The following is a 20021-nucleotide window of genomic DNA, read 5'->3' on the forward strand; positions in this document are numbered from 1 at the left end:
TGCAGCCGCCGCAGGTCCTGCAGGGGGTGCGCGCCCCCCGAGCCGCGGAAGGCCCTGAAGCGCAGGCGGCAGGCGTCGGGGCTGGGGTCCTCGGGGGGCGGCTCGTCGAGGGGGTGCGGGCCCATGGCGGCCGGAAGGTTGTCCAGGGTGGCGCTGGGAAGCCTCGGGAGCCCGGGCCGGCTGCCGTCGGGGATGCTGCCGCCCGTGCGCGTCTGCTGGAAAGTGTGAGCGGGATCGGGGCTGCACCGAGGGCCGCGCCCACGCGGGCCCCGCCCACCGGAGACCGCGCCCGTCGGGGCCCCGCCCCAGCGCCCCGGTCGGCCCCCCGCGCCCCCTGCAGCCGCAGCCCAGGCCCCGGGGTGGGCTCCTGTGGGAGCCGCCTGGTCCGCAACGGCCCCGGTTCTCTCCGGGCGCCCCTGCTGCCCCCACTAGCCCGCCCCTGGCGCAGGCGCCTGCCACGCCCGCGCCACACCCGGGCTGATCCGCTAATCCACGGCCGCTCCCTCCTAATCCGCTCGCGGGGTGGGATTGTCCCGCGCTCTGCGAAGGGGCGGCTTCGAGACCGACGCCTTCGGGGCCCCTCGGCCCCGGGGTGCAGCAGGGCTCTGCCGCCAGGGCCCTCCTCATCAGCACCTCTGGGGTGCAGCCCCGCGGGGCTGGGTGTCAGGCGGGGCCCAGGGAGAGGCGGGGGAGCCGCCGGGGGCCCGGGTGGGAGTGGGGAGACCCAGGCGCTGCGCGTGCTGGGGCGAGGGCTGGCGCGTGGGGCTCTGCAGGGTCCCCCGCGGGGCTCGCCGGACGTGCTGGTTCTGGGGCCACTTCTACGGCAGAGGGTGGCCGCGCAGGGGCCCCGCAGGCCTCTCTGGCCCCAAGTGTCCACAGTGCGGGCCGAGGTCCGGCTGGTGTAGAGCTGGGCCCACCTCGGCCCTGCCCGGGGGAGTCCCGCTCGCGGGGGCTGGGCGCGTGGGGTGTCGGCTGAGCAGCAGGGCCCAGGGGGGTCCGTGAGCGTCGGCTCTTCCCGAGCCACCCGGGCCGCCCAGCCCACCCCGCTGGCCGCCCTCACCTGCCCGGCGCCTCTGTCTCGAGCTGCGACCTCTGGGTCGTGCCGGGCTGCAGACTCGCGGGGCTTTAACTGAGAAGATGGGGGGCAGACAAGGCCCCGCTCTCACGCCGCCCGGGCTCCGCGGACCTCTCTGCCCCCTCCGGTGTGTGTGGGGGGCCTGGGCCTCAAGACAACCGTCCTGGGGCTCCCGGCTTCCAGATAAACGTGTCCACGTCGACCCAGGGCCCCCGGAATGGGCCGCGCGGGTCTCCCGTCCTCGCCGGGGCTGACTATCCACCGTGTCTCCCGCACCTCGCTCGGGGACTCGACCCCGCGGCCGCCCCGGCCTGGGCCCCGGCCCTGGCAGTGCTGGAAGGAGAGACTCGCCCCTCCCCGCCCGGCCCCGCGGCCCCGCCCTCTGGCCGCCCGCAGCCGTGGCCGCTGTGGGGCGCGAAGACCCAGCACTGGCACGTCGGCCATGAAAAGAAAACACCGCGTCCCCCCAACCCCCAAATCCGTTTGCCCAGAGGCTGAGCCCTTTCCCGTGGCCCCCGCAGGGCTGGGGGCAGCTGGGCGGGGGCTGGGTCCCGGCCCCCAGACCAGGGCGTCGGCAGGTGCATCTGTGCCCCCAGACACCCGCCGTGGGGTGAATGCTGGGCCGCGAGAGCCGAGGCCAAGGTCGGGTCCGGCTTCTGCCCGAACCCGCCTGCTCTGCGGCCTCTCGTGCCCCTCTCGGGACACAGACCCGCCGCCCTCCCCCCCCCGGGTGTGGCCCAGAGACCCCCCTCAGCCGTCGCATAGCGACTCGGGCTGCAGGGAACTCGGGGGGTACAGAAGCCCCCACTCTCGAGCCAGGTAGTGCAGCCTCCTCCCTGGCCAGGGCCGGCGTGGCCGCTGGTCGCCCCCCTGGGGCCTCTGGGGTCTGTCCCCCAGGGCTGGGGAGCCGGCTGTCGGGGCTTGTGAGTGTGGGGCGGGTCCCTGGGGCTCCTTCCTCTCCTCTGCCGGGTCAGGCAGAGTGGGGGCGTCTGACTTAAAACCGCTCTGTCTGGGGGCGGCCGTGAGGGTTCCCCTCGGCTCCCCGCGGAGGCGCTGAGCAGCCACACTGGGCGGGGCTGGGGCCCTTCGTGCCTCCGCTGCTCTGGGGGTGCAGGGATCTCTAGAGGCGCCTGCCGCGGCCGCCCAGCTGGCCCAGCTCGGCCGGGTCCCCCGCGGCTCTCGATCCCCCCAGGCAGGGCTGCTCCCGCCCTCCTTGGCGGCCAGCCCTGGCCTTGCAGGCGTCAGCACTACTTCCACGCCCCCCTTGCGCCCCCCAAGGCCAGCGGCCACCGCCTCAGGCCCCCCCACCCCCGCCCGCAAGTCCTCCCAGAAACGCTCACCCCGTGAGCCCAAGTGCCCCTCGCCTGGCAGGGCCGAGTCCTAACGCGCTCTCCCCCCGCGCCCCCCTGCACCCCCGACGGCTACGGCCCCCCAACAAGACCGAAGAAGAAAGTGAGTCCCGCCCACCCCGCGCCCCGAACTCCTGCGAGCCTGGTGTCGCCCCAGCTCGCTGCGTTTAATGATGCGCTACACGCGGGGGGCCCGCTGGGGCGGGGTGCGCAGCGCCCCCTGTGCCGCCTGTGCCGGGCTGGGGCGGCTGCGCCGCGGCGCCAGGTCGAGGATGCCTGGTGGGGGCTGGGACGTGGGGAGGGGCGCCGCGCGGACGGCTCTCGCTCTCCCCGGCCCTCCGCGCCCCCCACGCCCCGCCCCTCCACGACCCCCCCTCCGCAACCCGCCCCTCCACGCCCCGCCCCTAGGTGAGGCCGCCCGGCACTGGGGCGGGGGGCGAGAGTGTCCCTTCGCGGTCGGTTTCGGGCCCCAGCGACGGAGCTGACGGCGCGGACCCCGCCCGGAGCTGCTCGCGCGACGGGCAGAGGCGTCGCCGCCTGCAGGGGGCGGCGGGCGCGGGGGAGGCGCGGGGAGCTGCGGCCGCGCGGGGCGTTTCTGGGCCGCCTGCGAGTCGGGCCCACTGTGCTCCCAGGGCTGCTGAGCCCCCGGCGAGCCCGCGGCCCGCGACGCCTGGGGCGGTGAGGAGGCGGCCCCGCCCCCGGAGCAGCCGGTCGGGGCGAGCGGGGTCCCGGCCTCGCGTCTGGCTCTCGCTGCTCGCTGGGCGCGGCGCGGCCAGGCCGGCGCGTGTGGGGAGGGCAGGTCCGCGGGCTGCCCCTCGACGTCTCTCACCGCCCTGGGGAGCGCGCACGTGCCGGGCCTGCGGCGCGGGCGTGTCCGGGGGGGGGGGCTGACCCCGTGCTGCGGGCGCCTGGACCCGGGGCGGGCCGGGTTGGGGTGGCCGCCGCCTGGCTGCGGGCGTGAGCGCGCGAGCGAGCGAGTGAACACGGGACTTGCACGTCCAGGCGCCGGGGCTGCCCCTCCAAGGCGGGCGTGTGCGGTCGCAGGCGGAGCGTTGCCCCGGGCCAGAGCCTCCCCCTGTGTTACACGGGGGCGCTGCAGGGGTGAGGCCGGGAGGGGGGCGCGGACGCGGACATGGGGCGGGCTGGCTGGGAGTGGGGGATGGGGGCGCCGAGGGGGGGGGCCGAGTGGGCGTCCCGGCGGGGAGGGGAGAGACCAGCGCGAAAGGGGAGCAGGGCGAGGACGCAGCTGACCGCTCACGCTTCCTCCTGTTTGCGGCTCCCACCCCGCCACCCAGTGTCGCTGCCGCTTCTGGGAATCGGAGCGGGACCTCGGGCAGGTCACCCGGCGAGAGGCGGCCAGGCTGCCCACTTCCAGTCAGGCCCCGGGTGGGTCTGGAGACAGCACAGACACCCAGAAGCCGCGTGGACAGTCCCCGAGCGCCAGCAGAACCCCGTAGAGGCTAATGATGCCGAGAGCTGGAGGAATTCTCCCTGGATCCTGTGCAGAAATTTTACCTTGACTTTTTTTTTTTTTTTAATAGAGGCATGCTTTATTTATTTATTTTACTTGTTTGTTTGTTTGTTTATACAAGCACCGGGTACAGTCAGAAGCGCGGGAGGGTGAGAGGATTCACCAGAGCCAGAGCGGGGAGCAGAGCAGGCAGAAGGACCGAAGGACACTGCTGAGGGGAGCAGCGGGCGGCAGGAGAGGTCTGCGCGCCATGGGGGACCCTCCTCTGGTGGCCGGGGAGCAGCCGGGGATCGAACCGACGGTTTAGAGGCCGCGGGCGCTTCACCACCCAGCGCTCAACCGCTGCGCCACCGGGGAGGCCCTTTACCTTGACTTTTTAAAAGTTGCAGCAAAATGCACATAACAGAAACTTTGCCATTAGCGACTTCCATTCATTCACAGTCATCACCACTATCTGCCTCCAGAAAATTTTTCATCATACCCACAGAATTCTCCCCTCTCAGCTCCCGGCCATCGATATTTGTCCCGGCCCAGTGGGGTCACCCCGTGCAGACACTCCGTGTGAGTGGAATCTTGCACTCTGTGGCCTTTCCTGTCTGGTTTCATTCATTGAGCATTAAGTTGTCAAGTTTCATGCAAGTTGTAGGATTCATTCTTTTTGTGGCTGCATAGTATTCCTTTGTACGTCCGTGTCCCATCTTGTTTAGCTGTTTGTCAGCTGAGGTTCTTTCGTGTTGCCTTCCCCTTGGACTAGTGTGAACAGTGCTGGCCCAGACACTGGTGTACACTTTTCTTTCTGAATCCTGTTTCCAGTTCCCTAGGGCTCGGCACGTACCCCCCCATGGGATGGCTGGATCCTGTGACCATCCTGTGTTGGACTTCTGGAGGAGCTTGGGGCTTTGTTACTGCACTTTACACTGTGACAGATCTTGGGTCCCTCTGAGCGAATCTTACGTTATGTAGATCTCACTTTAGTTTTTTAAATTTTATTTATTTTATTGTTTGTTTGTTTGTTTATACAAGCACTGGGTACAGTCAGAAGCACGGGAGGGAGGGTGAGAGAATTCACCAGAGCCAGAGCGGGGAGCAGAACAGGCAGAAGGACCGAAGGACACTGCTGAGGGGAGCAGCGGGCGGCAGGAGAGGTCCGCGCGCCATGTGGGACCCTTGCTTGGTGGCTGGGGAGCAGCCGGGGATCGAACTGGCGCAGCAGAGGCCGCGGGCAGCTTCGCAACCCAGCGCTCAACCGCTGGACCACCGGGGAGGCCCTCACTTTAGTTTTTAAAAAATTATCAAAAGGGGTAAAAGCCGAAGCCATCCTCAGGCTACGGTTGCGGGTGCGCTAGACAGCCAGCCCCTCTGGGAGCACAAAGTGTGCCCCTCGCGCCCCTGGGGCTCTAGTGCCCAGCTGCAAACCAACCCAGGCGTCTGCCCTGCCCGGTTGGAGCCGGTGTGCCGGCGCGCCCTCTAGTGGGGGACGGGGTAAACCGGCCACCCTGTGTTTCCTGGGGAGCAAGACAGGGTGTGGGGACCCGGAGGCCTGGAGGGGTTTCTCCAGCGTGGGCGGTGAGAAAGCCCCTCTCAGAGGAAGAGCTGGTGGCCCTGAGTGGGGGGGAGGGGCACACCCCTGCGTGGCTGGAGGAGCAGAGTGGATGATGGTGAGTGGAGTCGGGTGCCGGATGGCCGTGGGAGCGCGTGGACGTGGGGGGGCCTGGCTCACCTCCATGCCCGCGGCTGGAGAGGCAAGGGACTTGAGCGGCATGCAGACGCACCTCTCTTCTTTCCTCCCGTCCTTAGAAACGATCCCTGCTGTGATTTCTAGCTGCCAGGCCCTCTCTCTGCCCAACTCTCAGGAGTCCCCACCCCACTCTCAGGAGCCTCCACCCCCACCCCGTGGCTTCCCAAGAAACCTGTCACTTTGCCAACTGGGAGGGTGATGAACTGGGTGCCCTGAGAATCACCCGTCTGCCCAGAGGCACGGTGGGAGGGGTTCGGAGCTCCAGGAGGCGGTAGCTCGAGAGGGGCCCAAGAAGGAGCCCCACAGCCCGTCTCCCTATGGCTTGTTTCTCCCTTTCGTTGTCCCATTCGCGCCCGCTGGGAGTGGCTCTGCAGGGCAGGAGGCGGTTGGCTCTGGCGACAGCTCTGCGGGAGGCTCTGTGATGCTGGCACTGGGGGGAGACAAGGTGACCATAGAGAGGGGTGACCTGCCTATGGGCCACACGCCACACAGCTGAGATGGGACCCAGTCCAAAGACATGGGGCTCCCCACTAAGGAGTTGGGGGTCTGACGACGGAGCTGCTCCAGGGGCGAGCGTGTGCTGGAGTATCTGTCCGTGAGGAGGGCCTGGCTGAGGGTTGGGGTTCCCTCCTTCTTGGATTTGGGGAGCCATTGTCTCCAGTGCTGGATTTCATTATCTACAAGATGGGGATACAGGGCTCCCCTGCTGTCTGAAAATAGAATATGCCTCTTTAATATGATTTGGCAGGCCTTTGGTGGGGGGCCTGGGAATGCTAAAATAATTCCATGGAAATGAATGGTACGAGCATAAGCCAGGGCTCCCTGGTGGCGCAGCGGATGAGCGCTGGATTGCGAAGCTGCCCGCAGCCTCTGCAGCGCCGGTTCGATCCCCGGCCACTGGTGAGGGTCCCGCATGGCGCTGCAGACCTCTCCTGTCTCACCCGCTGCTCCCCTCAGCAGTGTACTTCGTCAGTTTGCCTCTTCTGCTCCCCACTCTGTCTCTGGTGAGTCCTCTCACCCTCCCGCACATCTGGCCTGCACCCCAGTTCTTGTATTAAAAGAAGGAAAGAAAGAAAGGAAGGGAAGAAGGAAAGAAAGGGAAAATACATGGTGGTCCATTTCTGCAATCTATACAAATGACCACACCGCACCCCTTAGGTGGAATCCACCTGCTCCATACGCCTCATGGACACGGATCACTTCAGCCAGCTCGCCCAAGCGTCACCGTTTCCAGCTTCCCCATCAGTCCTTTGACAGCGGAGCCCCTCTCAGTTTGAAGACTAACTTTTCATCAGAAAAGCGCGTGGGATTGCATTTCATACAATACACGGACGCAAAGGTCCACTCACAGACGCACGTTGGTGGCCAACACGCTTAAAAGTTGTCCGGCGTCGCCGCCACCGCGAAACAATTCATTGAAGAAGAAGAAGAAACGCTTCAACGGGATGTGCGGGAGCGGGTGGGTTTTACCAGGCGCCCAAGTTCTCCCCGGGGAGGGCGGCTCTGGACAGACCCCTCTGTCCTGCGGGGGGTCACGGCCTGGACTCGTCCTTGGTGGCCAAGACTGGGCGAGGGAGGCATCTGGGGGGCCGGGGTGCGCTGGGCATCGCCTGCCGGGACGGCCCCCCAAAAGATCAGGCCCAGACGTGGTGCTGACAGTAACTGGCATTCCCTGGGGGAGTCACCAACAAAGTCGCTACCTACTGAACTGGGTTGATTATTGAGCGAACTGTCCCCCAAACCCACAGACACCCCCCGCCCCGCGCACGCCTGCCCCGCCCCGCCCCGCCTCCTCGCAGCGCCGTGCGTGGCGTCATCACGCAACGGGCGGAGCGCGGGCCAGTGGTTGCCATGGTGACCCCACACGCTGCGCCACGACCAGAGGCGGAGGTCGAGCCCGCAGCCCACGCCCGGCCCGCGGCGCGCTGGCCAGCGGCAGGGCCCAGCGGCAGGGCCGGCGAGCAGGGGCCGCCGCTCGGGGGCCACTTCCGGGCCCGCGGCCGGACGCGCTGAACTACAACTCCCAGAAGCCCCGAGGCCACCTCGCGCCCCTCCCCCGCGTCCCCGGCAGACGCGCCGGCGACCGCAGCTGCGGACGCCGCCAGCCACAGCCCCTCCCCGGCACGGGCGCTTTCTCGTGCTCTCCCGGCTACCGACAGGCGCCTTCCCCGGAACTACAACCCCCAGAAGCCTCTGCGCGCGCCCTCCAGGCCCTCCGTGAGCGGGTTGTCTGGGAAACAGCGGGACGCCGGAAGCCGGGGCCAGGCTGGAAGGCGGAGTCTGTTCCCGTCTCCATGGGAACAGCCCCCCGCGCCCGCCCGCCACCGCTCCCCTGCGCGCGCGGGGTGGGGGTGGGGGTGCGCGTGGGGTAGGGAGCCCCGTCCCTGCGTGGGACGGGCCGAGCGGCCCGTAACCGTAACCAAGCAACCGCGACCCTAAACAGCCCACGGAGCTCCCTCCGCCGCCACGCGGGGCGACACCCCGCTGCTCTCCGCGTGTGCGCGGACGGGCCGGGCCGGCACATCGTGGGGCCGCAGCGCAGGCTCGTGCCGTGCTGTCACCCTGCTGGCCGCATCGCGCAGTTGCACGACCAGGAGCGTGGGAACGTGGAGGGAGCGCTGGGGCCACCGGGAAGCCATGGCGACCCCGGCACGGGGGTCATGTGGGGTGCAAGCCGGCATTCCCCTAGGAAACTCCAATTCCTGTCTCTTTAGAGATGGGAACAAATCAAAGTTGCAAGCAATAGGTTAGCAAACTCATCTGGGGCCCACGTTATGACGCCTTCTACTGCGGTCTTAACTAAAATATCCTCTTTCTGGGGACGCCGGTGGTGGGTTTTATGGGACAGTGTGGATCAAGGTGTGCCCAGATGTTTAGTTAGATGTTAACGGAGCCTGGGGGTAGACAATTTAGGGTGGAGGGGCCACTTTGCAGAATAGCAATGGCCCTACTTCTTGCCCACCTGTGTCAATGCAGGCGTTTCTTTTTTGAAATTTACCCCTCTCGAAAATGCAGCTCTCGTACCAAGGCTGCCTGCTGTGTCTACAGGCGTCTCGCTTAACGGACTGGCCCCTTTCAGAGGCACCTCTCCCGCCGCCCGTCTGTGCCAGTGTTCTCTTCTCCTTTGGAAAACACCTGGTCCTTTTCAAACATCGCCTTCGCTGGCCTTTGTCTGCGACCGTCTTCGTCTCCTGGATGCACTCATTGTGTGCTGCTGAAAGGGGGGCTCTGTGGAAACGTCTCAGAGGTCACCCAGCACCCTACTCACTGAACCCCACACCACTCTATTATTTCTGTTATTTCTGGGCTTGTCTGGCTGAGGTTAGCATTTGAATCAGGAGACCAAGGCAGAGGGCTTTCCTGGGCGGGCACATTTCCACCCTCTGAGGGCCTGAGGAGAACAAACAGCCCGAGGGACAACTCTCTCTGTTCGAGGGGGGCCCACGTCTCACCCTGGAGTGGCACCCCCAGATGTCCTGGGTGTGCAGCTGGCAGAGAGCTTGTAGGGCGGCTACTCAGCCTATTCTGAACCAACTATTGTGGCCCAACTCCTCGTGATATGTGTGCACTATGTACACCTGTATATGTCTAAGGCCATCTTTCTGTTTACCTGTGTAACTACCCATCGATCTGCCCACCCATCCACCCCCCCATCCCATCTGTCTACCCATCCGTCCATCCATCCATCTATCCATCCACTCATCCTGTCTATCTACCGACCTATCCATCCACCTACCTACCCATCTGTCCACCCACCCACCCACCCACCCACCGACTGTTGACCCATGAACTGTGCGGGGGTTACTGGCGCCCACCCCTGAAAACTGCAGGTAGTTACTGTACGCCTGAAAACTCCACATAGAAGTCCATCTCCCCCGAAGCTGTGCGAGCAGCTTGCTACGGACTGGAAGCTTCACCTGAACAGTCGGTGAACACACATTTTGTCTGTTTTCTGTATTATTGACTATTCTTACAATTAAGCAACTAGAGGACAAACTTAAGAAAACCATAAAAAACCCGTTTACAGAGCTGGGCTGTATCTATCCACACGGGAAGTTCACAAGAGGATCTACCCGAGCGCACCCGCAAAATCCACAGCCGCGTGGGCCGAGGGTCAGCGGTAACCATGGACACACACCGACGCACTCAATGCGCATGCGCAAAGCCCCGGCCCAGGAGAGGGGCGCGCAGCCCCCTGGGAAATGTAGTCTGGGACCGCAGGCACGCGCAAAGGACCCTGGGTCTCCTCGTTCAATGCGGACGCCGAGAGTCCACGTTGCCCCTCTCGCGGCCCCGCTCCCTCCCGGCCCGCCGTTTCGGAGCCCGCGCGGCCCGACAGGCGCCGACCCCCAGTCCCGGGTCTGCCGTCCCGAGCCGCGCCACGGAGGCGTCCACAGGTGCCGGCCGAGCTCGCAGTGCGCACGCGCGCGGGTGAGCCCGGCCCCGAGAGCCGGGGCCGCACGGGTGGGGCAGGAGCGCCCGGACGGGGCCAAGGGGCGGCGAACCGGGTCTCCGGGTCGGGCCGGGCGGGTGCGGTGAGTGCCAGGCGCGGGAGATCGTCCCTGCCGCGGGAGCGGCGCCCTAGGGAGCCGGCCGGGCCCTGCGCCTGCGCGCGGCCTGCTGCTCCGCGGGCGGGCGGGCGGGGGCGGGGCCTCGGGTTGGCGACGCCCCTGGACCGGCTCTGATTGGCTGGGAGTGCTCTGCGTAGACTGTTGCGTGTGGGGGCGGGGCCTCTGCCCGGCCCTGTGGGACTGTGGGAGAAGATGTGCGTGCGCGCAGCGTGGCTCTGTTTGGGGGCGGAGCCTGTTCTCGGGGAAGCCCTGGGGGCGGGGCCAATCCCCCTACGTGCGCGCGCGAGGGGCGGGGCGCGGGGCCGGGGTCCCGGGGGCAGTGCGCAGGCGCGGGCGCGGGCTGCTGCGCCACTGTCACCGCGGGCGCGGGGCCGGGCTGGGGTGAGCCGGCGCCGCTGCTGCTGCCGCGGGGGGCGGACGCTGGGCTGCGGGGTTGACGGGCCCTCGGGGCTGGTGGCCTGTGGGGCGCTCTCGAGCGGTGGTGACCCGTTGGGGACCCGCGGGCTGGGCGCTGCAAGGGAGCGACGGACCTGCGGGCGCTGGGGCTGTGGGGGATGATGGCCCGTGGGGGGCCCGCAGGCTCGGTACTGTGGGGCGGGTGCTGCGGGGGGTGAGGCTGTGTGGGGGGGTGATGGTTCGCGGGGGATGGGGGAGCCGGGGCTGATGGCCCGAGGGGGTGGGGTCTGTGGGGGTGATGGCCCCCGGGAGTGGGGGCTGCGGGGGGTGATGGCCCGCGGGGGGTGGGGCTGCGGGGGGTGATGGCCCGCAGGGGGTGAGGCTGGATGGGGGGATGGCCCCAGGGGGTGGGGGCTGCGGGGGGGTGATGGCCCATGGGGGGTGGGGGCTGCCGGAGGTGATGGTCCTGGGGGGTGGGGGCTGCCGGAGGTGATGGTCCACGGGGGTGTGGCTGGGTGGAGGGATGGCCCCAGTGGGTGGGGCTGTGGGGGTGATGGCCTGCGGGGCGCTGTCCTGCGAGGGTCGCGACCCAGGTCTGGGGGGGCCAGCACCGGACTCGCACGCCTGCTGGGGTGTGTGCTCGCCCTACACCCGGAGAGTCTGGGACTTTCTGCCTGTGGGCTGCGTGCGGGTGCACGGGTGGGTATGCGAGAGGGCGGAGCCCGCGTCCGGGGTGTGCTGGGGCGCAGCCGAGGGCTGGCTACAGGGGCCCCAGTGTGGTCCGGTCAGTGCGGTGACAGACGCGGGGCCGGGTCTCCCGTGACCGTGGAGGGGCCCCAGGACTCAGCGGGCACCGTCCTCTGAGCGGGAGGTCGCCGTGGGCGGGTGGGGCACAGGTGAGGGTGTGGGGGCGAGGGCAGCCCCCCCCCGCGAGGGTGCTGCGTGGGGTCTGCGACCCTGAGCGTGGCGGCGTCTGTCCCTGCCTGGCCACCGCAGCCCCCCAGCGCGCTCTGCCGCCCGGGACTTGGCTCAGTGTCCACTCGGTTGCAGCGGCTTGGCCGGGGCTGGGGCGCGCCAGGGGCTGCGATGGGAGCGGGGAGCTGGGAACCTGAGTGTACCCTGAAGTCACCGCGTCCTCCTCCCCGCAGCGCCCCTGGGGACCCTCTGGACCGGCCGCCTGCGGAGGCCGGGGAGACGCCGGGGAGACGCCGGGGCTGCGCCTCTCTGGTGAGCCTCAGAGGCGGCGCTCCGCGAGCAGCCTGGGGTGTGCCGAGGAGGCCGCAGGGTCCCACGGTCCCAGCCCCGCAGCGTGAGGGTGTCAGGCTGGTCTCCCAGCTCCCCTGCGCCCTACTGGGGGTGCCCGCAGCTCCCCCACAGCCGTCTCAGGGTCTCCCTGGACCCCATCTTCCTTCACAGGGCACTGGCCCCCATGGCCCGGCCAGGACAGCGGCTTGGGGGTTCCCTGCTCGCGCCCACGCGTGGCTCCTGGCCTGGCCCCCAGGCCCGCCTGGAAGGTGCCCGACATGCCCGGGAAGGCGCCCCCTGCTCTCCTGTCACAGCCTCCTGCCCACCCGAGCACTGGGAACCCCCCCCCGTCCCTCCCCGGCTTGCAACCCCCCCTGCGCCCTGGTCCTGGGGGCCACGAGCGCCCCGAGGCTTGTGGCTGGTGAGGAGGCTCCTCAGAGGGCGGCAGAAAAGGTGGCCCCCATTCGTCCTGCTCACACCCTGCCCTCTCCGCAGGCTGAGGCAGGAGGGGCTCCGCCGGCTGCCCGGCCCCCCACCTGCCCCGGGGAGGCCAGCAGGGGCCCCTGTCCCGAAGCTGCTCGCCCGTCCCTGCGGGGGACCCTGAGGCGCAGGAGCCGCTGTCTCTGCTGACCGCGCCGCCCCTCCCCGCTGCAGTGAGAGCGGCTGCCGCCCTGGGGCTGCTGGGGCCGGGGTGGTGGGGGGCGACAGACCTGCGGGGTGGGGGGCCGGGGGGGGAAAGGGACGTGTCCACCTTCGGCGTGTGTTACAAAAGGCAGCAGGTCTGAAATCCGTCCCTGCCCCCAGGCACCGGCGACCCCGACCCCGGCCTGTCCCCTGCCACCCCCCGCAGCCCCCAGGAGCCCCCCCAGCCTCCCAGCGCTCACCCTGCGGAGCCGCCCCGGGGCAGGAGAGGATGCCGGCCGCCGGAGCCAAGTCCAGGGCCAAGGTGAGCCGCGGGCTCTGCCTCCCGAGGGGCCGTTTGGGAGAGGCGGGACCTCCTGCCGCCGGGATGGGCGGGGGGCTGAGGAGGGCACCCCGAAACCACCCCTGTCCCCAGCATGCGCCGCCGCCTCTCCCACCGGCGCCTCCAGGGTCCTGGCGGCACCCGGACCTGCCCTCCCAGGGTCTGGGCCGTGCGCGCCAGCTGGTCTCTGGGGCCCTGCCCGGTGAGTCTCCCAAGGGGCCGGGGTCCCCTCCCGCCAGGGGGATGTCTGGGGCTGAGAGTCCCCCCACACCCTGCATCGGGCTGAGTGTTGGGGCGCCCTTCTGAGCGTGTGACCCTGGTTAGCAGGGAGGGAGGCGCTGAGGCGCTGCACAGATGGCAGCGTCAGGCCCTCCAGCTGCCCTGCCCTCGGGCAGACCCTCAGGGCTTTCCCGCCCGCAGTGAAGGGGCCGTGTCCTTGCAGGTGACCTTCAGGGACCTGGCCATCTACTTCTCCCGCGAGGAGTGGGAGTGGCTGAGCCCGCCGCAGAGGGCGCTGTACGGGGACGTCATGCTGGAGACCTACGGGAACCTGGTCTCTCTGGGTGAGCCCCGCGGCCGGGTTGCGTGGCGGGAAAGTGGGAGCCCCGCGTGGTTTGTGGAGCCTGGGTGGACGCGGGGGTCGCCGGCGCATCCCCGCGTCCTTGGGCACGGCCCACCCCCCTGGGCAGGGCCGCCCTGCCCGGCGCCCCCTGGGAGGCAGGCGTGGGGCTCCTCTGTGGGCTGGGCCTCGCGGGGCCGCGTCCCCAGGTGGGCGTCACAGGGCGCAGGTGACCTCAGCGACAGACACGAGCCACGGGCACGGCCGCCACCTGGCGCTCTCCTGTGGAGGACATTGGCGGGGCCCCGCACAGTCGCCAGCTGCTGCCTCCATCCCTTTTCATGGCCATGTAGTATTCCCACCCCCGGGGCCTCAGAGCCACTGAGCCCGGCCGCTGCCGCTCAGGTGATGACACCTGCGCCCTTGAACACGCCTGCACCTCTGGGGTCAGTGCCTGGGGGTGGAGCCTCGTGAGGACACCCCGGTTTTCAGAGTGAGAACCGAAGGAACCCCCTTAACTGCCACTAATGAAAGGCTAGTGCTGGACGCTGCTGTCACACGTGGCCACTCCAGGGCGCAGCTGCGCCGGGTGGGGCACAGAGGGGCGAGCTTGGGCTCTTAGGGTGTATGGGAAGAGCTAGGAATGGTGGGGACAGATCGGGGTATCCTGCCTGGCTGGCTTATGCTCCTGGTGGGGGCTGGTCTGGGAGAAAGGGGGGCAGAGAGCTTCTGTTTGCTGGACACTGGACCCGAGCCGCTGGCCAAGGAGCTGTGTGGCTTTCAAAGCCCGGACCCTACAAAACAGGCCCCGGGGGACACCCTGGACTCTGTCCACACCCCAGGAGGACAGCACCTGGGGCCCCAGGTCTGCCCGGTGTCCATGCTCAGCCCGGCCTCTCCCCTGTGCAGGACTGTCCTCGCGGAGGCCGAACGTCATCGCCCTGCTGGAGCGGGGGAGGGCGCCCTGGGTGGTGGAGCCTGCGAGGAGGCGCCGCGGTCCGGGTAAGTGGCACCCAGGCCCAGTCTTGCCCTCGGGGGCGGCCTTCATGAGGGACCACAATTTCAGCTTTGGGGGACTTTTTAAAGATATTTTAAGAATACATGTAAAAATACATTTAAAAATACATGACGTGTATCTAAATGTACAACTTTACTAAAGTATAATTTACCTATGGTGAAATTCACCTATTTTAAGTGTGTAACTCAGTGTTTTTTAACAAATTTGCCAAGTTATATGGCCGCTTAGCCCCATTTTAGAACATTTTTATCACTCCAGTGAAATCCCTCATACCCTTCTATGGTTCATTCTCATCCCTGCCTCCAGCCGACAACCGCTAGCTTGCCTTCTGCCTCTCTGAACACTTCATATAACAACTACATTCATGTCATGGACAATCTACGTGTGTGGTATGCAGCTGTCCTGCAAATAAAACCTTCGTGTATTCATTTCAAAGTTCAAACTTCTCTTAATTCTAGTCGTTAAATATTTCTAAATATTATAGAGTATTTCTATATTATTTCTTACTAACATAATTAGGGCCTCCCTGGTGGCACAAGGGGTAAAGACGCAAACTATGAAGCTGTCCGCAGCCTCTGCAGCGCGAGTTCGATCCCTAGCCAGGGAGCTGACCCACAGGGGCGCAGCAGACCTCTCCTGTCTCCCCGCTGCTCCCCTCAGCAGTGGATTTCAGTCAGTCTGCCTGTTCTGCTCCCCACTCTGGTGAATCCTCTCACCCCCATGCCTCTGGCCTGTACCCCAGTTCTTGTATGCATAAATAAATAAATCTTAAAAAAACATAATTAGACACTAAAAAGTGATGATTCTGATGGTAAAAATTACCATAATTGTTTTTATTAAGAGTTAGACTGATGGCGACAGTTGAGAAGCGTCATTTTCCCAGTGCAGGAAAACATTTAATTTGTTGATGTCTTTCAGACTCAGGATCTAAATGTGAGACCAAGAAGTTACCTCCAAATCAGTGCAACAAAGCTGGGCCAAGCATCTACCAGAAGCCAGTTTCTGCACCACCAAAAGTTCTCACAGCAAAGAGAGGCTGCAAGAAAAAGTCAGTCCTAATAAGATCCAAGAAAGTGCGTTCAGAGAAGGAATCTTTGAAATGTAACGAGTGTGGGAAGGTCTTTAGTCAGAGCCTATCTCTCCACCTCCATCAGAGCTCTCATACTGGAGAGAAGCCTTATGGATGCAGCGACTGTGGAAAATCTTTCAGACAGATCTCATCCCTCATTCTGCATCAGAGACTCCACACTGGAAGGAAAAACCAGCAATGCGACACGTGTGGGGAAAGTTTCATTCAAAGGGCGACGCTTCCTCTCCCCGGGAGAATTCACGATGGGAAGGAAAGAGCCTGTGACTGTGCCAAGGCCTTGCAGCAGTGCCCCCCTCTCAGCATCCACCGGAAAGGTCACCTGGTGGACAACATCCGCCGGTGCCGAAAATGTGGGAAGACCTTCCTTCGGATGTCAGCCCTTTTGCTTCACAAGAAAACGCACAAGAGAAAGAAGAAACATCAGTGCGGCGCGTGTGGGAGAGGCTTCAGTAAGAAAGCAGCCCTGGTGAGGCATGGAAGAAGTCATCGTGGAGAGGAAACCCCGGAGAGCGAGAGGGCCTCCAGGCCGCGTCCGCAGCGGAGGGCCCCCCGTTTGGAGAGTCCGTACAAGTGCAGGAGGTGCGGCAAATCCTTCGCCAGGATTTCGTCCATCATGCTTCACCAGAGAACTCACACGCCAGAGAAGCCCTACAGGTGCGACAAGTGTCAGAAGGCCTTCGGGCGGCTCCCCACGCTCCTCCTGCACCGGAGGCTCCACAGCGGAGAGCAGCTGTACCGCTGCGGTCAGTGTGAGAAGGTCTGCGCCCGGCGCTCGTCCCTGCTGCAGCATCAGAAGGTTCACACGAGGAAGAAGAAGCTCTTCGAGTGCAAGGAGTGTGGGAAGATGTTCTCCGGCACCGCCAACCTCAAGATCCACCAGAACATCCACTCCGAGGAGAAGCCTTTCAAGTGCGGCAAGTGCAGCAAGGTCTTCGGCCGCCAGTCGTTCCTCCTCGAGCACCAGAGGATCCACACCGGGGAGAAGCCCTACCAGTGCGAGGAGTGCGGGAAGGCCTTCAGCCACCGCATCTCCCTCACGCGGCACAAGAGGATCCACTCGGAGGACAGGCCCTACGAGTGCGACCGCTGCGGCAAGGCCTTCAGCCAGAGCGCCCACCTCGCCCAGCACGAGCGCATCCACACCGGGGAGAAGCCCTACGCCTGCGGCGCCTGCGGCAAGGCCTTCAGCCAGCGCACGTCCCTGATCCTGCACGAGCGCAGCCACACCGGCGAGAAGCCCTACGCGTGCGGCCAGTGCGGCAAGGCCTTCAGCAGCGGCTCCGACCTCATCCGGCACCAGCGCAGCCACTCCTCGGAGAAGCCCTACGCGTGCGGCCACTGCGGCAAGGCCTACAGCCGCAGCTCGTCGCTGCTCCGCCACCAGAGCGCGCACTCCCAGGGCAAGGCCTGAGCCTCCTGCGGCGGGGAGCCGGGCCCTGTGGGCCAGCGGGGGAGGCCAGGGGCGGGGCGGGGCGGGGCGGGCCTCGGGCCTTCGTGCGGCAGACCCGGGGGCTTCACGGCCCCCCTGGGGAAGAACTGCAGGAGGAGACCAGCGTCCTGAGCAGGGGAGGCAGCCGCGGGGCTCCGGGCCGGCCCCTCCGGGTTAGGGTTAGGGTTGGGGGCCGGGAAGGGCAGGGCCCGCGGGGAGCAGCGTGTGGCGGTTCCGGGCGTGGGGCTGGCCTGTCCCAGCGCGCGCGTGGGCTGCCCGCTCGGGGCGTCCCCGTGTGTTCAGTCCCCCCCCCCACAAACAGACCCCGCCAGCCATGGTCAGGGCCTTCCGCTGTGTGTGCGGGGACCCTGCATCCCCCCTCTCTGGAAGGGGCCATTCATGGACACGGGGCCTTTTTTTTGGGGTGTGGCTTTTCATCAGCGGTGACGCAGCCCCACGGCGGGGACGGGCCGTGTCTCCCGTGGGCCCCTGCCCCCTGCCGGCGCCACCTCGCCCGTCCGGTTCATTTCAGAGTCGCCAGATCAAGTGACTGCATCGGTCATCCCAGCGGGAGCCGTTCCCCCTGTGGTGACAGCTCCGCGTTCACGTCCCGGTGCGGTTTGAGGACGTTCGTTGAGCACAAACAGCCCTGACGGCCGGGGCTGGAGCCGCCGAAGGGCAGCGGGAGAGACTGGTCTGTTCCGCAGAGGGCACGCCTGCGCTGAGGGCACGCGGCCCCGAGGCCTGGGGCTCCGGGCTGCGGCGGAGGCCGCCCCGTGCTTGTGTGGCAGGACGGTGGCCTCGCCGCGCCGTCCCCAGGACGCGAGGACACGCGGTGCCCGCTGTGGCGAGAGGAGCCGAGGCTGGTGGGGACGCGGGCGGTGCCGAGGGGCGCGGGCGCGGGCGCGGTGTCTAAGCAGACGTGAGGACGGGGCGAGCGGTGGCGGAGGTGGGGGGTGTCCGTGCACTAGGGCTGTCCCGCACCCCGGTGCTGAACCCCAGCCCCCGGCGCCAAGGTGTTTGGGGCGAGGCCTCGGGAGGGAGCTAGTGCCACAAGGTGTGGTCGGGGGTGCCCCTGAGGTGGGTTGGGGTGTGTGAAGCGACGCGCCCTGCACTCGGGACCAGGACGCAGGCGGGAGGCAGCCCTGTCCGCCTGCAGCCCCCCGGGCGCCCTTGAACCTGTCTCCGGCCGCCAGTCTGGGCTGCGCCCTCGGGGCGCCGGGTCGTGCCCCCACATGCTCCTGCACACACGCTTTGGCTGCCGGTCCCTCTCCCCAGCTTGTGCAAAACACCCAGAAATAAAATCGCTGCTTTCTCGTGCCGGCGGGGGGTCGCCCTTTGGCAGCAGCTGCGTTTGAGAGCAAACCCGGCTTAGGACGCTTGGGGCGCCCCGGGGGACAGCGCGCACCCCCACTCCCCGGGCCCGCCCTGCGCAGCCGTGGGGGCCTGGCCCCCGCGCCCCCCTGCCCGCCCCGGCTGCCCGCGGTGGGCGCCCCAGAGCAGACGCGGAAAACAAGCCGCCGTCCCCGCCTCGGGCGCTTGGTTTACCAGCGGGAGGGCCGTTAAGGTGGGGTGTCCACCCCAAATTGAGGAGGCGTCAGAAGGGTACAGCGGTTACTGGCAAGCAAAGCATCGCCATTCCGGGAGCCCAGAAAGCCCGGGAGCGCCCCGAGGGTGGAGAAGGCGGGCTGGGGGAGAGGAAGCTCGGTGGGGGGGGGGCCGGCTGGGGGGGCCGGCTCTGGACCAGGCCGGGCGGCGCGGGGGTGCGCACCGGCTGCCGGGGCCGGGCGGGCGGGGGGGGCGGCTCTGCCCGCGGGCTCTGGCCCTAACGCGCCCGCCCCACCTGCGCGCCGGCGGCCTTGGCCGGGAGGGGCGGGCCGGGCGCCGGGGAGGGCGCGCGCAGCCCTGGGAGCCCCGACTCCCCCGCGCAGAGGGCGGGGCGGAGAGAACCCCGCGGCCGCGGCGAGGGGGCCGGCGCGGAGACTCCCCGAAAGCCGGCTTCCACGCACCCCAAGGACAGGAGTCGCCCGGGGCACGTGGGGTGCCCGGCAGACTGGGCGGCCCCGCTCCCGACGGAAGCCCCGAGCGGCGCGGCCGGCTCGTGTGGCCGCGGGGGCGGGGGCGGGGGTCGCCCGGAGACGGGGCGGCGAGCGGCGAGGGCCCGGCCGAGGACAGCCCGAGCCCGCCCCGTGCGCCGGGCCTGCCGCGGGGAGCAGGCGCCCCGGAGGCCGCGGTGGAGACCACCCCGACCCCGAGGGGGCGCCGTGACTGCGGGGCCCGGGGCGCTGGCAGGAACCCCCGGCGGCCCCGGAGCGGGGCGCGGAGACGTGGAAACGGGGTGAACGGAGGTAAATGCTTTTTTTGTTATGGAAAAACTGGGGTGCGGGGGTGAGAGGAGCCCCCAGAGGCAGAGCGGGGAGCGCCAGGCAGACCGGCCCACGCGCTCGGGGCGCCCCGGGAGGCCCGGCCCCTGTGACTCGAGACTGGGCGGCGGGGGAGCCCGGCGCCCCGCCCGCTGGCTGCGTGGACGGGGCGGCCACGGGTGTCCCCGTCGCTGTTCAGGCCTCGCCCCCCCCCGCCGTCCCCCAGCGCCGGGCAGAGGCCGGGGCCCCGCGAGGCCAGCGCCGCCCAGGCGCCCGCGGGGGTCTCTCCCCGGCGCCGGCGCGTCGTCGCTGATCCTGACGAGCCCGCTCGCTCCCGGCAAATGTCTGGGGCGGCGTCCCTCCCGCAGCGCACGGCTGTCCACTCCCCCCGCCGCCGCCCGCCGCCCTGTCTGCAGGACGCTTTCGGGACGCGAGCAGCCCCGCTCTCCTCTGTCTCCCTCCGCTCCGGGACTGCCACGTGTAGGATTTCGCGAATGGCGTGAAGGGGCCTGTTCACCTCCTCGCGAAAGACCGTCAGAAGGCGCGTCGGGTTCTCGTCTCGTGCCCTGTCCCCGGCCGTCTTCTGATCAGGCCGCGGGGACGCCGCGAACCTGCTTTCTAGGACGGGGTCTGGAAGAAAGCCAGACTCGGCGCTGTGACCTGCAAGAGCACGAGTGGGCTTTCTCAGCGACGACTGCGGCGTGGACGGGTGCTCCTCCGGGAAGGCTGTGTGAACTCCTGTTCCCTCCTGCG

At 67.6% G+C, this 20021-nt stretch overlaps 1 protein-coding gene across 1 annotated transcript; it reads left to right on the forward strand.

Moving 5' to 3' along the window:
* Positions 1 to 12724: 12724 nt before the first annotated feature.
* Positions 12725 to 16899, forward strand: ZNF667 (zinc finger protein 667). The gene is made up of 4 exons (XM_037517245.2): positions 12725 to 12791; positions 13252 to 13372; positions 14278 to 14370; positions 15305 to 16899. Exons 1-4 carry the CDS (start codon positions 12759 to 12761, stop codon positions 16885 to 16887), a joined length of 1830 nt encoding a protein of 609 aa, XP_037373142.1. The 5' UTR covers positions 12725 to 12758; the 3' UTR covers positions 16888 to 16899.
* Positions 16900 to 20021: the final 3122 nt, after the last annotated feature.

Source organism: Talpa occidentalis, unplaced genomic scaffold, assembly GCF_014898055.3.
Source record: "Talpa occidentalis isolate TD23 unplaced genomic scaffold, MPIMG_talOcc4v2.1 talOcc4.17, whole genome shotgun sequence".
Taxonomy (NCBI): domain Eukaryota; kingdom Metazoa; phylum Chordata; class Mammalia; order Eulipotyphla; family Talpidae; genus Talpa; species Talpa occidentalis.